Genomic DNA, 17,075 nt, shown 5'->3' with positions numbered 1-17,075 from the left:
TCCTTCCAAAGAATGTAGTCTGTGTTTTCAGAGCTAAGGAAAAAACAACCATGCCAGCCACCAAGTGGTTAAAATGAGAATAGTCAATACCAGGTACAACAGAACAACCTGTTTACATCTTTGCTGTACTTCTTAAGAATTCAGACATTTGATTCAACAACAGAATACACTTAAAAGCCAAAAGCAGTTAGAAGCAAGCTAAAAACTTCTTTAATTAAATAAAATAAAAAAAACAGTCCACTTTCAGCTTTAAAGCATAAAAACACAATAAGCACACTGACATGAGAAGTATTCAGAAAAGTAAATGTTGCAGCAGTTTCACTCTTCAGTGTTATCTGATCATTAAAAAAGTAGCACAGGAAAATAAAAGCCTCAATCATTCACATTCAAAAACTATACTTATCAACAAAGCATATATTTCAAAAAAGAAACAAGCCGCAGACTCTTGACGGCTTAAATCTGAATGAACCAATTTAATGTGAAACATGAAGTTTGTTACAGTGAAAATGTGGATAAACTGTAGCCCTTAAAACATCCTGCAGACACTGAGCAGTCTTATTATGTGGAGTCACAATCTGCTGTGTGCTAGGACTGCTTTTTCTGCAAAAACCAGGTCCTTACTGGTGGAAACAAGGGTGATGGAGGGGTGAGACCTTACCACAACACATCATTAAAGTTAGGAATAATTCTTTGACACGAACTCGTGACCGTTCTGACATTACACACAGATCTGCTAAAAAAAGTTTAACAAAGCTTTAACTAATTCAAGTTAAACTTAAACCAGCTAAATGGCTTTGTTAATGTTGGGCTCGCTTGTACTTTTACACTGAAGTTTGCACATCCAAACTGTGAAACTGTGCCAGGGAGTAGAAACAAGAAAACAAATTCAGTCATCAGCTGAATTTTGAAGTCCACGGTTCATTATTGTAACCATGTAGATCTAAATGGAGCCGTTTCTGTCCATTCTGGACAAATCAACGGATAATTCTGTCACAGTCAAAGTCACCTAGCTATGATCACCTATAACTCATAACAGCAGCAACTTTAAGTAAAAACAAAAACATCTGAAAATTACAGTTTTATGTTTAAACTCCACATAATACATTATTGTGTAAAAAAAGTAACAGAGTTCTTTTGTTCTTCAGTCTGTGATGCTTTTAGATGCTGATGTAGCATCAACACTCGCAAATTATGAATGTGCACATTTTCAGTAATGGGGCACACTCAGATTCTTTATGGCTGTGCAGTCCATGGTTGCTCAGGGCGACTCCTCTCTCTTCCACACTATCACCATATTCTTGTCACTAAGGGCAACTAGATAGCATAGCTCAGGGTCCATGGCTACGCTGTTGATGGAGGGGCCTTCTACCTTGCCGTGGCCGTTCTTAACTGGGGTCGGCCACTCCAACACCTGCCAAAAACAAACAACATGTTAGTGCTGAGTGGAGAGAAAAGCGAAATGCATCTGAAGTTTAGGCTCATTACACGCAGCCGACGTGAAGCTTTGGAAGTCTCAAATCACTAGTCTTTACATTTCATGTGCAGGCTGAAAGAGGCAAGCAAACTGAGCTCTCTTTAAAGAGTGAAGATGGATAGTGACATTTATTTCATTGAAATGTAGGTTTAAAATGTCTCCATCCTTTACGTTATCTTAATGGCCTGCACAGGCACTCCTGTGCACGATAATCCTGTGTTTATATGTGAGAGCTGGTCATTGTGTAATCTTCCAAAATGAAACAAAAATCAACTACACAGCTCAGATCTCTCATATTTATGGTGGTTGCACACATCTGTTATCAGAGATGCAGACAAAATCTGAGGAAATTATGCTGAAGCTAAAATAATACTTGAATGGCCCGTGTTTATCTATTGTAAGCTTCCTGTGTGCATTCCTGTGCACGTGTATTTCTCTAGGAACAACACAATTAACTGCTTCTGCAAATTTAAATGTCTTGTGAGTGCAAGACAAAGAAACTCTCTCTTTACGGGACTTCAGTGGATTCACACATGAAGGACAATGTTTCAGCCCAGTGCTGAGATCTGGGTATGTTGTGACATCACCAGAAATCCAGCTGGAAAACAAACAAGTGGGCGGATGAAGCTCCATGTGTTTTCACTTTTCAGAGCTAAGATTGTGAAACAACTTTAATAAGACATAAAAGTAAAAGAGAGCAAAAACAAGGACAACGAAGGAAAGTATAACTGATGATTAGGATAACGTTCACTAATCTGAGAGTTTGTTTTGTCTGACTGCAACTACCTCCCAGACTAATTTAATAGACTCATTTTTAGGAAAAAAAAGAACAAAAAAACAATCGATATTTCTCTAAACAAGAATCGTAAGAGAAAGCTACTGTCTGAGAATACAGATACCTCAGTGGGCAGTATGGGTTTCCCAGTGTGGAAGCTGTTTTTCTGGAGGTTGGGGATGTGGTATGTCCATATCTTGCCTTTGTCATCACCGCACACCATGTAGGCTTGACCTAATGATAGGAATGAGAACACAGAAAAGTACACGTGGTGAGTATCTGTGATGTTCTTGGTCTAAGCACTAAAGTAGTTTTTTCACAAGTTACTACCAGGAACCTTTAAATGAACTTTAAAGTCCTTCAGGTCATTAGCTGTCTGCATTTCAAGATCTTCTAAATTAGTTCACAGCATAGAGTGATTGAGTTACATCAGCTGTCCTCTCTGTTGTTTCAGAGCTGCAGGTCTGAGTGTGTGGCTTCGGTGAAGGTGTGCACTCATCTATTTGTGCTTTAGAATGTTTTATTTATCTGATTCACCACAATCTGGAGGGTTAAAATCATAACCCTGGAACGTAATTTAGATTGTAAAGTGAAAACATCCAGTTCTACAGTAAAGCCGACAGTCAGGGCAACTATGGAGTGGCTTCAGACCCAGTCTGGACTGTCCTTCTGTGTCCCAGCTCCCAAAATATCTGTGGTGACCGGAAGATGGCAGTTAATGAGCTTACTGCCTTTGTCTACACTGATGATGACCTGAAATGACGACTGAATGTTAAATGCATCAGAACTGATGAGATGAGGTGAACTTACCAGGACAGGTGTTGAGAGCCAGGTAGGGAATCTGAGTGTTGGTCCACTGCAGCTCAGCCAGAACCACAGCACACACTGCTTTGCTCTTCTTGTCAGGCCGCTGAACCTTGGTCCTGCTCCAGCTCCACAGGTAGATGCAACCATACAGGTAGTTCTTGGATGCTATCATAATTGACAGAGCGCGCAAAAGATTAGGAAAAAAAATGAGAAAAGGGAAGTCAGGAATAGTAATAAGCAGGAGATTTTAAGCTAGACAATTTTATTTATGTAGCACCAATTTACAACAGAAGTCACCTCAAGGCGATTGATATTGTACAGTGAGACTATGACACTACAGAGTGCCAGAGTCAGATCCTCAAACTTAAATGAAGTCAGGACCAACCTGGACTGACTGCCAACGCCAAGCATCGCTGAAAGGTCTAATTATATCCAGCATGAGTCAATGTTTCCAGCTCAGAGTGGCATGTGTTTAAAGGCACTGTAAATAAAACTACAGTGGTATTGTGGTACACTTACCCACTATGTCATCATTAAGAAAACTCAGGCCGTCCACCGTGTGGTAGTCATGGTCTTTGTCTTCCTTCTTGTATATGGGGAAAGTTATCTCCATTTCCTTTGACCTACCAAGGAGATAAAAACAAAAACACTGTAATTGTTTCTGGGTGGGCCACATATGTATTCATAGTTTTCTCATTAAAACATCAGTGAACAGATATAGTGAGCCAGTATAGTCTAGGTCACTGACTGTCACCAGAATAAAGGTAGACTGGGAGAGATTCAAATCTCACCTCTTACTGGTGTTGTTGGCACCGAGCTGTGTGTTGTAGCAGTGCAAGCCGTCCTCACAGGCAGTCAGTAGGTGTGCACTGGGAGCAGTGGGGGGCAAGCAGATGTGCAGAGGGGTGGTACCGATTTCCAAGACCAGCAGCTGACTGGAGGGTCAAACAGCAAATTTTCAACATCACAGTCTGAACCGTTCATCTTAATGTCAATGGTAGCAGTTTGAAAAAACATAAAAAATATATTTAAAAATGTATTATTGATAAACAGTTATATATTTTAGAAAAGTCAGTACAACAGATGTGATCTGCTAAAGAAATTGCATCGCAAACACTTTTCCTGGCAGAAAGACTCACACAACTTTGAAGTTGTACTGGCTGTCCACCCCGCCGATATCCCACATCAAGATCTTGTTGTCGTACGATCCCGCTACAAGACAGAAGTTGAGGCGGTGTTACTTTACAAGTAACCCACTTTAAACAAGAGCAAATCAAACTATGTAAAGCCCACTACTCTAACAGGTGAGCAAATTATTGCTAAAGCAATATCAGTGAGATGTGAGGACTTAAGAGCAGGCATAGCTAAGAATACAACTAGAACACAGAGACAGGAGTGTCACTTTCCATAGCCAACTGTTTACAAACGGCATCAGATCCCTAAAACCTTAAAAAATATATCTAACAGAGAGAAAAACATGAGCAGAAAACAGTCCAGCAAACATTCAAAGAGGTGGTAATAATTCCTAACTGGACAATTACACTACATCAGATCACAGCTGAAGCAGAGGTTGATATGTAAACAATGGTAAATGATTACAACAGACATGGGTAATCACCTCGCTATTCATTTGTTTTCTCTTTATAAGTTTAAGCCTGACAAAAGATTTATTTACAAACCATCTGATTCTCTGTCAGAACTTTAAACTCCCAATTTTTATCCATACTCGCTATTATGGTTTGAGTTTGTGTAATTAATTACTCACTGAAGAGGAAGTTTCCCTGCTGGTGGTTAAATCGGAGGACAGACAGCGCCTTTCGGCTGGCTCTGAACTCTCCGTAGGCCACGTTGTTTCTGGGATGAATCAGTTTGACTATCCCTCTCTTCCCACCGGCTGCAAGAATGCTGCAGTGCTGCGCTGAAGCATTGCCTCCTCTGGACATCAGCACTGTAGTCCAGGCCAGGGAGAAGAACTCCTGGTGTAAAGGAAAGCAACAGACAGAGAGCTTTATTGTTTTCTTGCCATTATGAACCAAGTATCCTACGAGTCTGAGCAAAAGACAGAGAGAAAATTCAGGTTTTTAAAGCCTAACTACTGCAGACTAATCCGAATAAATGGAGCATACCTCCCCGGGAACTTTGTACTTCTTCATCACCATCCCCATTTCACAGTCAATCAAACAGATAGAGTCTCCTCCACAAGTAGCGACCAAACGACTTCCTCCAGCGTTGCCTGTTAATAAAGATAAAAAGCCTGAGTTTAATCCCACATTTACAAAAAACAACAACTTTCAAATCTCTTTCTTCTAATCCTTAAAGCTTTGTTTGACTTGGAGATGCCCTGCAACTGTTTTTCAACGTGTATTCAAACAATACCAGCAGAATCAGGCAGTGGCTGGAAAGCACAGGCCCACAGCTGGGTGGAGAAGTCCTCTAAGCTGTCCTGTTTGCTGTGGCACTGAAGAACATGGAGCGGCTTGAGATGCACCGGCTGTTGGAGGAAGGAATCATGAGATGGAGAAGGGAGATAGGGGGAGAAACTTTAATGAAGGCACAATCTGATGATACCTATAGTGATGCTACCAATACTGATGCACACAAAGCTCGAGCAAAAAAAAAAGAAAAGTGGGGGGTTCACAGCTATTTTGACAATAAACCAGGTTATTAGACAAAAGAAAAGACCTGTTGGAGCTAAATGAAAAATTAAAGAAGAGCCAAATTACTAAAATTCATCAAGAGGGGACATATGTTCTGTACCAGCTGCCAGATGTACAAGTCTGCATGGAAACACAGACTAATACTGCCACCTACTGGCTGTCTCAAGATACATTTTGACTTCAGGTATGTTTTTTCCTTTTTTTAGATCTTTTGTCTTGGGAATTCAGGCAGATCAATTTTCCAGTGATCAATGGCATTGGCAGCAAATTTCCTGAGAATCTGACTGGCCAGACTAAAATTTAAATGACTGCATTTAGCAAAGAAGGTATATTTCCCTTACCTGTGTGTCGCTGCGAATTTCTACTGTTTGCAGCATGTCAGCATCTCTCCGTGAATCCTTTTTGCCCAAACTTTCCTTCCGTTTCTTCTGAGCATCATCCTCGCTGGTTTGCTGCTCTTGAAAACTTCTCTTGGGTCTCTCTGATCTCCTCTCTCCCCTGCTCGGGGTAATGGGAGGCCGACTTGTTTTGCTGGGGACATTCCTGATTGTGTCGATTGGATCTTGTGTCTGAGGCTTGAGGCGGAATCTCGACTGGCGTGGACTGTCTGAGGCTGCAGAGGCTGCGGGATCTGTGCGAGGCTTTTTGTGAGGCCTCAGTCTTATGCTGGTGTCTATAACTGATTCAGTTTGTTTCCTCTTTGCGGGCTTCGAGACATCCTGTGTAAGACGAAGCCACTGTATGAACTTTAAATCTTCTAACGTCATCATCAGCTGACTACAGAACTTTGGATATAAAAGCATATTCTGGACTAAAGCAGAGACACTAAGTAGGAAGCTGCTGATCTCTGGTGCAACTTCATTAATGCAGCAATATTTAGTGCACACAATGACTCACAGAGTTATTTTGAGTGCCTGTAGTCTCCACGCTATCAACTTCTTTCTTTGGTTCTGTCAGTGAGAGAAGATACTCCTTAGCTAATATCCCCACCTAGGATCCAAAGGAGACAAAGAAGAAGTTATTAAATGTAACAGAAAGCAGCCAAAAACAAGTGCTAAAGCACTCTAAACTTACCCTCCACCTGGTGAAGTCACTGACTGAATTGGGCCCAAATTTAACTTGATAAGAAGCAGTGCTGACAAACTTGCTCTCCAAGACATCTATTTTCTCTGCTGTGATGGGATCAGGGAGGCAGAAGCTATTCTCCCAAAGAGCAGCAATCTAAAATAAACAGCAATAGTTAGGACAGCGATTCCAGGCTACGTGATGAAACGATGACGCATTGCCACATCTGGGCCAGAAGTTGTTTTTTTTCCCAAAACAACAGCTGCTAAAAATCATTTTTTGGTGCATGTTATGACTTTGTACAGTATCAAATGCAGGAACATTAACACCAACACCATGAAGTAGAGCAAAATAAGATATTAGTTCCATACCCTGGTCCTCAGATTATCACTGTAGACATAACGCAAGTGGTTGGCATAAGTACTGACATCTTTACCGTTGTAAATCCTCAGATTGGGCAGCAACACCATCAGCTTGTAAGTGTCACTCACCTGATAACCAAAAGAAACGTTAACAATTAAGTCAGTGTGGCGGCATTTTATGATGAAGGGACCTAAAAAAGCAGTCTCTCTGTGAACACTTTCAAACATACTGTACATTTGATATGACTGTGCAAATGTGGAAGACACTGGAGATCACAGCAAAAAAGGAAAAGAGTTTAATTCCTCCATTATTTGCAGTTCAGTGAATGATTTATACTTCAGAATTATTATGTAATTACTCATTCTGATCACTGAGCTGACAAAGATCATATATATTTGTTGTGTGCCAGCTATTTGATCTTGTTTATGAGTGGCAGCCAATCAGAAGCAAATGATGAAAATGAGCGGAAACCATTTTTAAAAGAATTTCTCTGCTAATAATACAGTTTTCATTGGGGCACTGGGATAATAAGAATGCAGGGATGTGTTTTGCTTTATCATATGAATCACCTAGAAAAACAACCAGATCCTACAGAGGAGCAAGGATTTCCTTATTTCCATTTATCATCTGCAGGATAGTGGGGGCTGAAACTGTGTCTCTTTCACAGTGGGGGGAAAAGGCTGGACAACAGTCTATCTTAGAGTTGACACAAAAAAGAGCCATTCACACCTACAGGACTTCATTTCACATCATCAGCATGTGTTTGCATTGCAGGAGGAAACCCTTAAGACAGAATACACAAACTCAGCAGACAAAGGCCTGAGCTGGCTGAGGGAGTCAAACACATGAATATTTTATTGTCATGACAACTGATGCAGGGTGCTCCCTTGCAATGCTAACACTAATAATCAGCTGATATGATCATTCAGCAATGTGGCCTGACTCAAATATTTCTCCATGAGCCAAGCCAGACAGCAGTAGGTGTAGATGTATGTGATTTTATGAAATACTGATGACAAGTGTCAGTTATAACCTGTTCATGTATTTGCCATTTGTGCTGTAGCTGCAAAGAGTGACACTAAAACAGGAGTGTAAGGAGAAAACAAAGCGATGTGCTCACAGTGATGTAGAGGTTGCCATCCATCCTCAGCTCTTCTACGTTGCTTAGCGAGTCCAGAGTGGTAACGTCCTCGATCTGGTTGTCGCTCAGGTCCAGGAAACGAAGAGCAGGAAGCTCCAGGTTCTTGGGAAATTCCTGCAGCATGTTTCCAGAAAGATCCAACTTCTCCAGAGACTGGAGACGGGACAGCAGCTTGACAGGTAGATCCTGAAGCTTCAACCTCATCTTAGACAGGCTGAAACACAAAGAGCACCAAAGTTAGTGTTTCCATGGGGTATGAAATAAAATTACATATGACACCGTTTAGTGATTATAGTATTACATCTATAATCATTTATTTAAATCTTATTGCATACACACAAATATCACAAAAGTATAAAAATATTTCCATTAATTCAATGTTTTATTCCAGTTTTTAAATAGCCAACTGGAAAATGTCTTTGACTATTAGGGCCTTAGCTGTTTATGTGCACTCAGCATTGGTATAAATGTCATGGTCATTTAGGGCTTCATAATTTCCAGGGTGGAATGAATGGATACATTTTAATTACTTTAAAAAAACAAGAATCATCATAAAAATACCATGACAATCATGCCCATGATGAGTGGATGTAAACTTGTCACCACAACTGTAACTAAGCATTACCAGTTTACTTCAGTGCAACTTTAACAGCAAGACAGCAAGACACCTACAGGGCATAATAAGAAGAATAAGAATAAGAAGAATAAGAAGTCCTTACTTCAAAGTCATGATTTGCTCCAGTTTGTTGGCTTTTGGAGAGGCTTTCTCCAGTAAAAGTTTCTCAGTGATTTTTTCCATCGCTTATCTGCAGGAAGAAGCACAACTCAGGAGTGAAGATGGCAAACTGAAGCTAGGGCTGAGAGAAGTGTCCTCCTAGTTTGTTTATATTGTCAATCCTGTTCTAATCACACAACCAGAGCACCGCCCACATGGCCAAAACAAACTGACTACATCAAGGACTGAAACTCCGTAAAAGCTCTTTAAGAATAATAATTAGATACAAACAATAGGGTAAGGTCTGTAACTGCTTTAGAAGGCCTGATTAGTAATCAACACCACTGATCAGCCTCGAGAACAATGAAAATTCCTGTGGATGAGAAACGCTGTAGTACAGACAAAGACTTAGAAAAGTAGATTTGTGTTTAATATTATTACACAGATATTGTTTACAACTGAGCTTGTTCCACTTGTTTTAGCTGATCTAATTACTCTTTTTTGGCATTTTTTCCATTTAGCAATTAAAATCCCCTCTAGCTCCTCAGCATGATGAATCTGTTAAAGAAATGGAAGATTTCCTCCAAAAACAGTTTACAATAAATTAGCGGCTATTCAACAATAACAGGCTAAATGCGATTTCATAACGCGCTATCCTTTAAGTAACGTTATCATAACGTCTATATAGAGATCCATACATACTAAGGTGAGGAAGGATATTTCACTTAAAGAAGATGAGAAAGTGTTATATGAGAATAAGTTTGAGTTTCTTCTAGCTAACCACGTTGCAGTGCCGACAGCCGTATATATCTCTATATATTTATATTTCTCGGCTACAAACACAAATAACAATTATTGGCTTAATTAGAGCAAGCGTTAGTGGTTTTGATTTTATTATTAAACAACTTAAAACTTGCCAATATCTGTGATTAATATCACTTACCAAACACTTGAGCGAACTCAAAACACTCTTGCCGAAACCGAGCTTTCCCGGGGAAATGTTACGTATATCCGGTGGGCGTGGTTTAAACACGAGATTGTTTTTACAGCCTGGGTTTTGCCTGCCAGGCACTAACCTTAACCCTATGACAATTGTACAATAACTTAGTTTTTATTAATATGATTCTTTTTCATTTACTTTAAGCACATTGAGTTTAAGTGTAATTAAAAGTGCTGTATAAATTAAATTGACATTGATTTAAAATTACGTTATTTTAAGTTCTTTGGATCACAAAGAAGTGAAATAGTATTGACATTTCATTCCAAAAAGCCATCATCTGAATATTTTCTGCTTTTGTATAGTTCCAATGTGATAAAACAAAAAAGGTAAAATTCATGTCATTTTTGAATGATTTAGTTGAAGTTGTGCCGTTAATCACCACTCAGAACATTTTCAGGATGTGGTTCAAAAGAAAGGGTCTAGAACTGAAGAGTAGATTATGCTGTCTGTAGCCCCTGAAATGCATTCATTCTGGCACTCCCAGTTTAGAGCAATGAACAATGAAGACTTTAACAGAACGGCAAGGAGGGGCAAGAGGTCTAGGCAGGGTGGCACTGAAGTATATGAAAATCTCTTATATGTTAACGGAGTCAACAAAATATCCGCAAAAACACTTTAAAATTATTTATTGTACCATTATCTGTTCTAAGAAAACAAAGGCAATAAGAGGCTTTTGGACAAACAAGCAAACAGTTTTTACAAGTATTTTAAGGACATAAAAGTTGGAGGGCAGATTTTTAAGGCAGCCACTCCCGACATTTACCCTTATATCACGATCAACAATCTCTCTATATATATATATGAATAAATATATATATATATATGTGTGTGTGTGTGTGTGTATTTTTTATATTCAGAAATGTGTTTTCTTATTTGCATCCTCTTTTAGCTTTGGTTGGATAATTCTCAAACCCTGAAAATACCCGCATTCTCCGCTAGGTGTCGATAAAAAATGTTTTCGTTTGCTGCCTCTTCCTGACACAAGAAGAAGATGCAGGATAATGGCTCCCGACACCAGTGACGACGTGCCTTCATGCGCTTGTAAAGGTGTCCGCCGGTGTCTCGTTTGCGAAGGGTTGAAAGAGAAAGTACAACCGGAGGCGAGTGAATCAAAGGTACTGTTTTCCAACAGAATACTTATATATTGTGCTTATAACAGTTAAAAAAATAATCAAATACTGCTAACAGCAGCGCACACACAACAAGCTACGGGTGCCCTCTGAGGACATTCCATCCTTATTAAAGGGATATTACTGCGGTTATAAATGTGTGCCAACAGCTAGTGATGGCCAAATGAAGCTTTCCGAAGCACTGAAGCTTGTATTGAAAAACGGTTCATTACTCGAAGCTTTTCAACACAGTCCTCTCCGGTGACATCTGGTGGTGAAAATTTTGAAGAGCAGCTTGAATCTGCAAAATAAAACGGACTGCTCAATTATCACTGCTCACTCAAGAGTGGAGTTCTCTCTGATATTGGGCCACCGTTCCGTTGCTTTGAACATGTAATTGGTTTTGTTTTCTCGATTGGGGGGCTGAAAAAAATGTAATGCGTATCTGCGTAATACATTTTGATCAATAAACTTTCCCTATTTAAACATGCACTATGGTGTGGCCTTTCTTTGCTCATAACTCCTTGATGTTGGTAAATACAATAAGTGAGCAATATATATAATATACATATGAGAATGCACAGCACATTATGGAGTATGCCCCTGCTGTGAAGTCCTGCCTCCATCTACTTGTCGTTTAATCACTGGACAGCTGGACAGGTTCATACAAAATATTAGATTAGGCCAATTCCTATACATATTTTTGACCTAGGGGTGGGATTGATTGTGAACTGGAAAGGGAAAATGCTTAGGGGGCTGAGTACGGCTGCATCGTCACTGATTTGTAGAATCATTTTGATTCGATACAGGATCCGATTCAATTTGATTGGAATCTGGAAAGTTTTGCCTCAGTCAGAAATATTACAAGTCTGATCATTTAACAGTATATATCCATAATTTCGTATCTATTAAAAGAAAGCTGACACATGTGAGACTTAATTAGAGATGTAAACAGAGAGTTATGAAACCTGCAGCTGCAGAAGCCAGCGGAAAAAAAAAGAGGCAAACACAGCGCGGACCCGACGACGCATCAAAATCTGATTCTGACGCGTCGGGTCCGCGCTCTGTGTTTACGTTTGTATGCAGAATCCGTAAACCTGCTCCCAGTTACTGTTTTAGCTGTATGGTGTTTGACGACATGTTGTGAGGTTTAACCTGAGATGCTGGCGTTTCAGGCATAATAACGTTAATTTACAAATCGACACGGGATTTTAATGAATCAATATCACTTATTCAATTTAGCATGGATTGTAATCAGAAAAGCGATAATCAAAACCCACCCCTAATCAAGAACTTGCAAAGTAAAAACATGATCTATGTAAGGTAGCCCTTTTGTTATTTACATTTAAAAAGAGGATTAGTGTTACTGTGCGCTGGCTGAGTCTGTTTCTTTTCTTAGAAATAGTTTCTCCTGCCCTGGAGAAAATCCACTTGCATGGAACAGAAGAGGCTGTGGAGTGCAGGAACTACACTGCAAGCTGGTAGATATGCAGGTATTCCTGGGTCCTGCAGACTATCACCTAAAAACAATAAACAAAATGATTTTCTAAACTGTGTAGCAATGTAATGTACGTATAGTGTCAAATACATTTTTGTAGTCTTCATTAGCTTTAATTCACATGGAAGTGTTCCTAAAGTCATATGCTGTAATGATATTTACATTATGAAAACATGATTTTGGACATTTCAAGTTTTTCACTTCGGCAGATAAAATGAATTGAGCAAAATCAACTCAAAATATTCCCACACGCCAGAACGTCCTCTCTTCCTCGCTGGCTCCATATCTGTCAGTGGAATGATCACCTCGTCGCTATCTGTCACCATCAACACACTCCACGAATCCCGTGGATGATTCACTTCCTTATATCCGTTTGAATCAGGTACCGAAGCAGTTACGTGCGTAATGAAGCTTCGGACGTCACTGGTCACGTGACTTTTGCCAAACGAAGCAAGCCTCGACACAGTGCTTCTGAACCAGTGTGTTGTTTTTTTCGACACACGCTCCGGAGCGTCAGCTTCAAGCGGGCCATCACTACCAACAGCGTTTGTCATTATAACAAAAAGGAATTCACTACAAACTGTCAATTTCATCGCCAAAATAATAATAATTCTAGGAATACATTTGCGTTACTGTATAAATAACGATGTTTTTCTATTTATCTATCTTTCTGTGAAGATTGTCCATCATTTCCTCTACGATCCTCAGTCGAGGCTCGCTGTTGGAAAAGATGCCCAGGCTGCATCCTTCCCCTTTTCTGGGGTCTTTCTGTGGGAGAACTTCATATCAGAAGAGGAAGAGAAGGAGCTCATATGTGCGATGGACCAGGATGTGTGGAAGGAGTCGCAGTCCGGTCGAAGAAAACAGGTTAGCATGTTATCAAATAAAAACAGACAAAACATTTTTGTTTAGACTATGATTTATAGAAGCGATTATCAGGGCTGTAAAGTCAATATAAGTGCCAGTCCGAGTTTACTCAGGTCATCAACAGTGATTCACAGAGAGTTTGAGTCATACTTCTCCATGCTGCCTTCAACACTGTTGATTGTTGATCGTGATATTTTAATTCAAAGGCTTCGTGATTCAGTTTCTCGATTGGGTTTCATCATGACTAAAGGGTAAATGTTTCTATGTGTCAGTTAATATTTTTAGAACTGCAGAAATAAACATTCTGTCAGTGGTTACTTTTTAACCTTATCATCTAACTCACAGGTGTCGAACTCCAGGCCTCGAGGGCCGGTGTCCTGCAGGTTTTAGATGTGTCCTTGATCCAACACAGCTGATTTAAATGGCTAAATTACCTCCTCAACATGTCTTGAAGTTCTCCAGAGGCCTGGTAATGAACTGATCACTTGATTCAGGTGTGTTGACCCAGAGTGAGATCTAAAACCTGCAGGACACCGGCCCCCGAGGCCTGGAGTTCGACACCTCTGAAACCTGTTCACAAATTATGAAGCTACGTTGATGACATTAACTTGTGGATGTCTAGAATCTTTCTAGAAATGAATAGAGACAAGATAGAAAAATCCAAAAAAGTCAGAGACAGAGAAAATTTGTTCATATTTATTATCCCTTTCTCTGAAACACAATGAACAAGTCAGGCACCTTGGCATCATTTTGGACTGTGGTCTCAGTTTTGATAATCATATTAATAAAATAACCAGAATTGCTTTCTGCTACTTAAAAATGTATAGGTTAGAAAATTCTTATCTTAAACTGACTCTGAAATTGGGCCATGCTTTCAGATCAAGCAGGTTAGATTACTGTAACACTCTTATTCTGTGGGTGGGACATGAGATGAATTACTACTGTGTATGTGTTTTATTGCCTTTAAATGTTGTAGAGCTACATAGCTTTTTTTTTTTTACCTTTTATGGTAAGCATACTAAGTGTACCCATAATAAAATGTACTATATAGATAACATTGTTGTCAATTCTATTTGATATATGTAGTATGGAAAATATATATATATATATATATATATATATATATATATATATATATATTAGTAATGGAGTCCAATATTGTTGCAGGACTTTGGCCCGAAGGTGAACTTCAAGAAAAAGAAAGTGCGTGTGGGTGGCTTCAGTGGACTCCCTGCTTTGAGCCATAAACTTGTGCTTCGGATGTATCAGGAATCAACTCTAGCTGGCTTCCAGCCAGTGGAGCAGTGCAACTTGGATTATCATCCTGAGCGAGGTGCAGCCATTGATCCACACTTAGACGATTCTTGGCTATGGGGGGAGCGCTTAGTCACCATTAACATGTTGTCAGACACTACACTCACCATGTCTCTGGAGCTGGGCCTGCCAGAGCTGGGACTAACAGGGGAGGTCCATGTAGCTGTGCACCTTCCTCGCAGATGTTTAGTAGTTTTATACGGCGAGGCACGGCATATATGGAAACACGCCATTCACAGGAAGGACATTCATATACGTAGAGTCTGCAGCACCTACAGAGAGCTATCTGCAGAGTTCCTGCCTGGAGGGCAGCAGGCAGACCTCGGAGCCCAGCTGTTGAATATCGCCTTGAACTTCCAAGGCTCTCCGGTTTAATCTAATTTGATGGATCCAGAGGGAGCTGCAATCTAAATCACTTGGACTTGTCTTAAACTGTGAAGATGTGTCCTTTAAGGCACCCTAGGGCTTGTTTGCTGGATCTGTGCCAGCTCCCCAAACAGTGAGCAGTGCTCACGAGGCTTGTGTGCATTAATTAGTTGAACATCTGCTTTGCTGCGAAGCCAAGCTGAAGTCAAATTGCTTTGGAAAAAATGTTGGGGAGAAATTGTTTTAAAATAGCTGCAATGTCATTATTTTATTCCACCACAAACTTCAATTTTCTTTTTGTTTTATGACAAATGGAGAGAAAATATACATACACACTTATTTAGTGTTTGGATGATGGAGAGCACAGCCTTACACATCTCTTTAATGGTTCAAATCTGGTGAATGGTATGGCCAGAGTAGATACCTTAATAATAATAATTTAGTAAGCTTGATTATTTTTATTGTGTCAAAATAATTTTAAATATGGCCTTTAAAGTGAATTGTTGCACTGAATTGCATTTCTGTCTCTGTCATTCTTGGAAATAGACGGTCTCAAATTACAGATGTTTAAAAGTGGAAGCTTTTATTGACACATATAAATATGTGTGTGTGTGTAGAGAGAGACTGACACAAACCTAATCTTTGACGTTGTGATGATAAGGACAAATCTTTGATGACAAGCTGAATAGAGAATTATATACTTGTTGGGATTGAAGCTTTTTTTTTTCTCCTTCAGAACTGCAGTTGTAATTGTTAAGTTAAACATTTAACAGTAAAGTATGACTTAAAACAAAAACAAATCTGATTGCAAAAGTGAATCAAAAGATCTGTCACCTGAAACAATCATGTGCAATAGCTGCCCTTTAATATCTGGCTTTGTTGAATCAGCAGTGGCTGCGAGTCATTGTTCGGAAACCCAGTTTGTCCAGTTCCCGATGAGTTCTCAGACACAGAGTGAGAACTACAAACAGGATGTGGCCCGCACACTCAAAACTGACTGCCTTTACAAAGTTTTTGTGTTCAAGTCATTCTTCTTGAAGTCATTGTCTATTTAAAAGAAACAGGAAATGTGCAATGGTGTCAAAGCTTTTATTTTTCAGTTCTCTAAATGTGTTTTTGAGGTTGCTGCCGTTATCCACACATTTAGCTTCAGTGGTCACAGATGTCTGTATTCACAACACGTCTCCGGTTCATCCAGCTGGCAACATATGAATTTGATTAAGGACTACAAACATGAAGACAAAACCTTTATTGTTACTGTGTTCAGGATGTAGAGGGATTGGTAGTGCCGCTGCTGCTTAGTGATTTACTTTGTGATATTTAAAGGAAAAAATAAATTATATTGTAAAAGAGAGAACTTTTCAATAAAAAGCCAGGGTCAAATGAATTATTGTCTTCTGTATTTCCTGAATAGAGTGTTATTTCTGCTGGGGTTTGGAGCAATTTCTAATAACATTTTTCATGTTGGGGGAAATGAATTGTCACTGGAGAGATTACTTTACTAAACAATACATTTTTAAAAGAAAGCAGTTAAAGTTATGGATTTCTTTTTGCAGCTCATGAGTCCTTTGAAATCACTTGTAAGCTCAGTATTTTTTAAAGATTTTGAATAAATGGCAATTTACTTGAAACAGCAGCTTAATTTAAATGCTATTTTAGCTGTTAGCAGAGTTATAATTGATTTATATTTTCAATTTTTTCTTGTTTCGTTTTTGCTTTTTATTTTTCTAAAAATGTTTAGTTTTAGTTTAGTTTTTTTTGTTTCAGTCTCTTTAATTAGTATTATGTGGAAAGCATATGGGGGGTGCAAGATTGAGGGAAAATTAATATATCATAGTGAACTGAATATTACAGTAAAAACATTTTTTTAAAGCAGTTGACTCATAGTCTAGTTTTGTTTTGTTTTTTTGAGTTAATTTTTTTT

General features: G+C 39.2%; 2 protein-coding genes across 2 annotated transcripts; one reads left to right on the top strand and one right to left on the bottom strand.

The window, feature by feature from the left end:
* Positions 1-1,258: 1,258 nt before the first annotated feature.
* lrwd1 (leucine-rich repeats and WD repeat domain containing 1) lies at positions 1,259-9,081 on the bottom strand. Its single transcript, XM_085364053.1, has 15 exons — positions 9,002-9,081; positions 8,262-8,496; positions 7,150-7,269; positions 6,788-6,934; positions 6,611-6,703; positions 6,055-6,432; positions 5,433-5,547; positions 5,183-5,289; positions 4,822-5,032; positions 4,196-4,268; positions 3,848-3,991; positions 3,576-3,679; positions 3,060-3,221; positions 2,374-2,483; positions 1,259-1,411 (listed from the first exon to the last, which is right to left on the bottom strand). Exons 1-15 carry the CDS (start codon positions 9,079-9,081, stop codon positions 1,259-1,261), a joined length of 2,232 nt encoding a protein of 743 aa, XP_085220179.1.
* Positions 9,082-10,989: 1,908 nt separating this feature from the next.
* On the top strand, positions 10,990-15,633 carry alkbh4 (alkB homolog 4, lysine demthylase). Its single transcript, XM_085364052.1, has 3 exons — positions 10,990-11,112; positions 13,283-13,471; positions 14,639-15,633. Exons 1-3 carry the CDS (start codon positions 10,999-11,001, stop codon positions 15,158-15,160), a joined length of 825 nt encoding a protein of 274 aa, XP_085220178.1. The 5' UTR covers positions 10,990-10,998; the 3' UTR covers positions 15,161-15,633.
* The last annotated feature ends 1,442 nt before the right edge of the window (positions 15,634-17,075 follow it).

This window comes from Diplotaxodon limnothrissa, linkage group LG10, assembly GCF_057381915.1.
Source record: "Diplotaxodon limnothrissa isolate DT_005_m linkage group LG10, D_limnothrissa_male_GT1.1, whole genome shotgun sequence".
Classification (NCBI taxonomy): Eukaryota; Metazoa; Chordata; class Actinopteri; order Cichliformes; family Cichlidae; genus Diplotaxodon; species Diplotaxodon limnothrissa.
The sequence above is the reverse complement of the archived record's forward strand: the minus strand, read 5'-3'. Positions and strand labels throughout refer to the sequence as shown.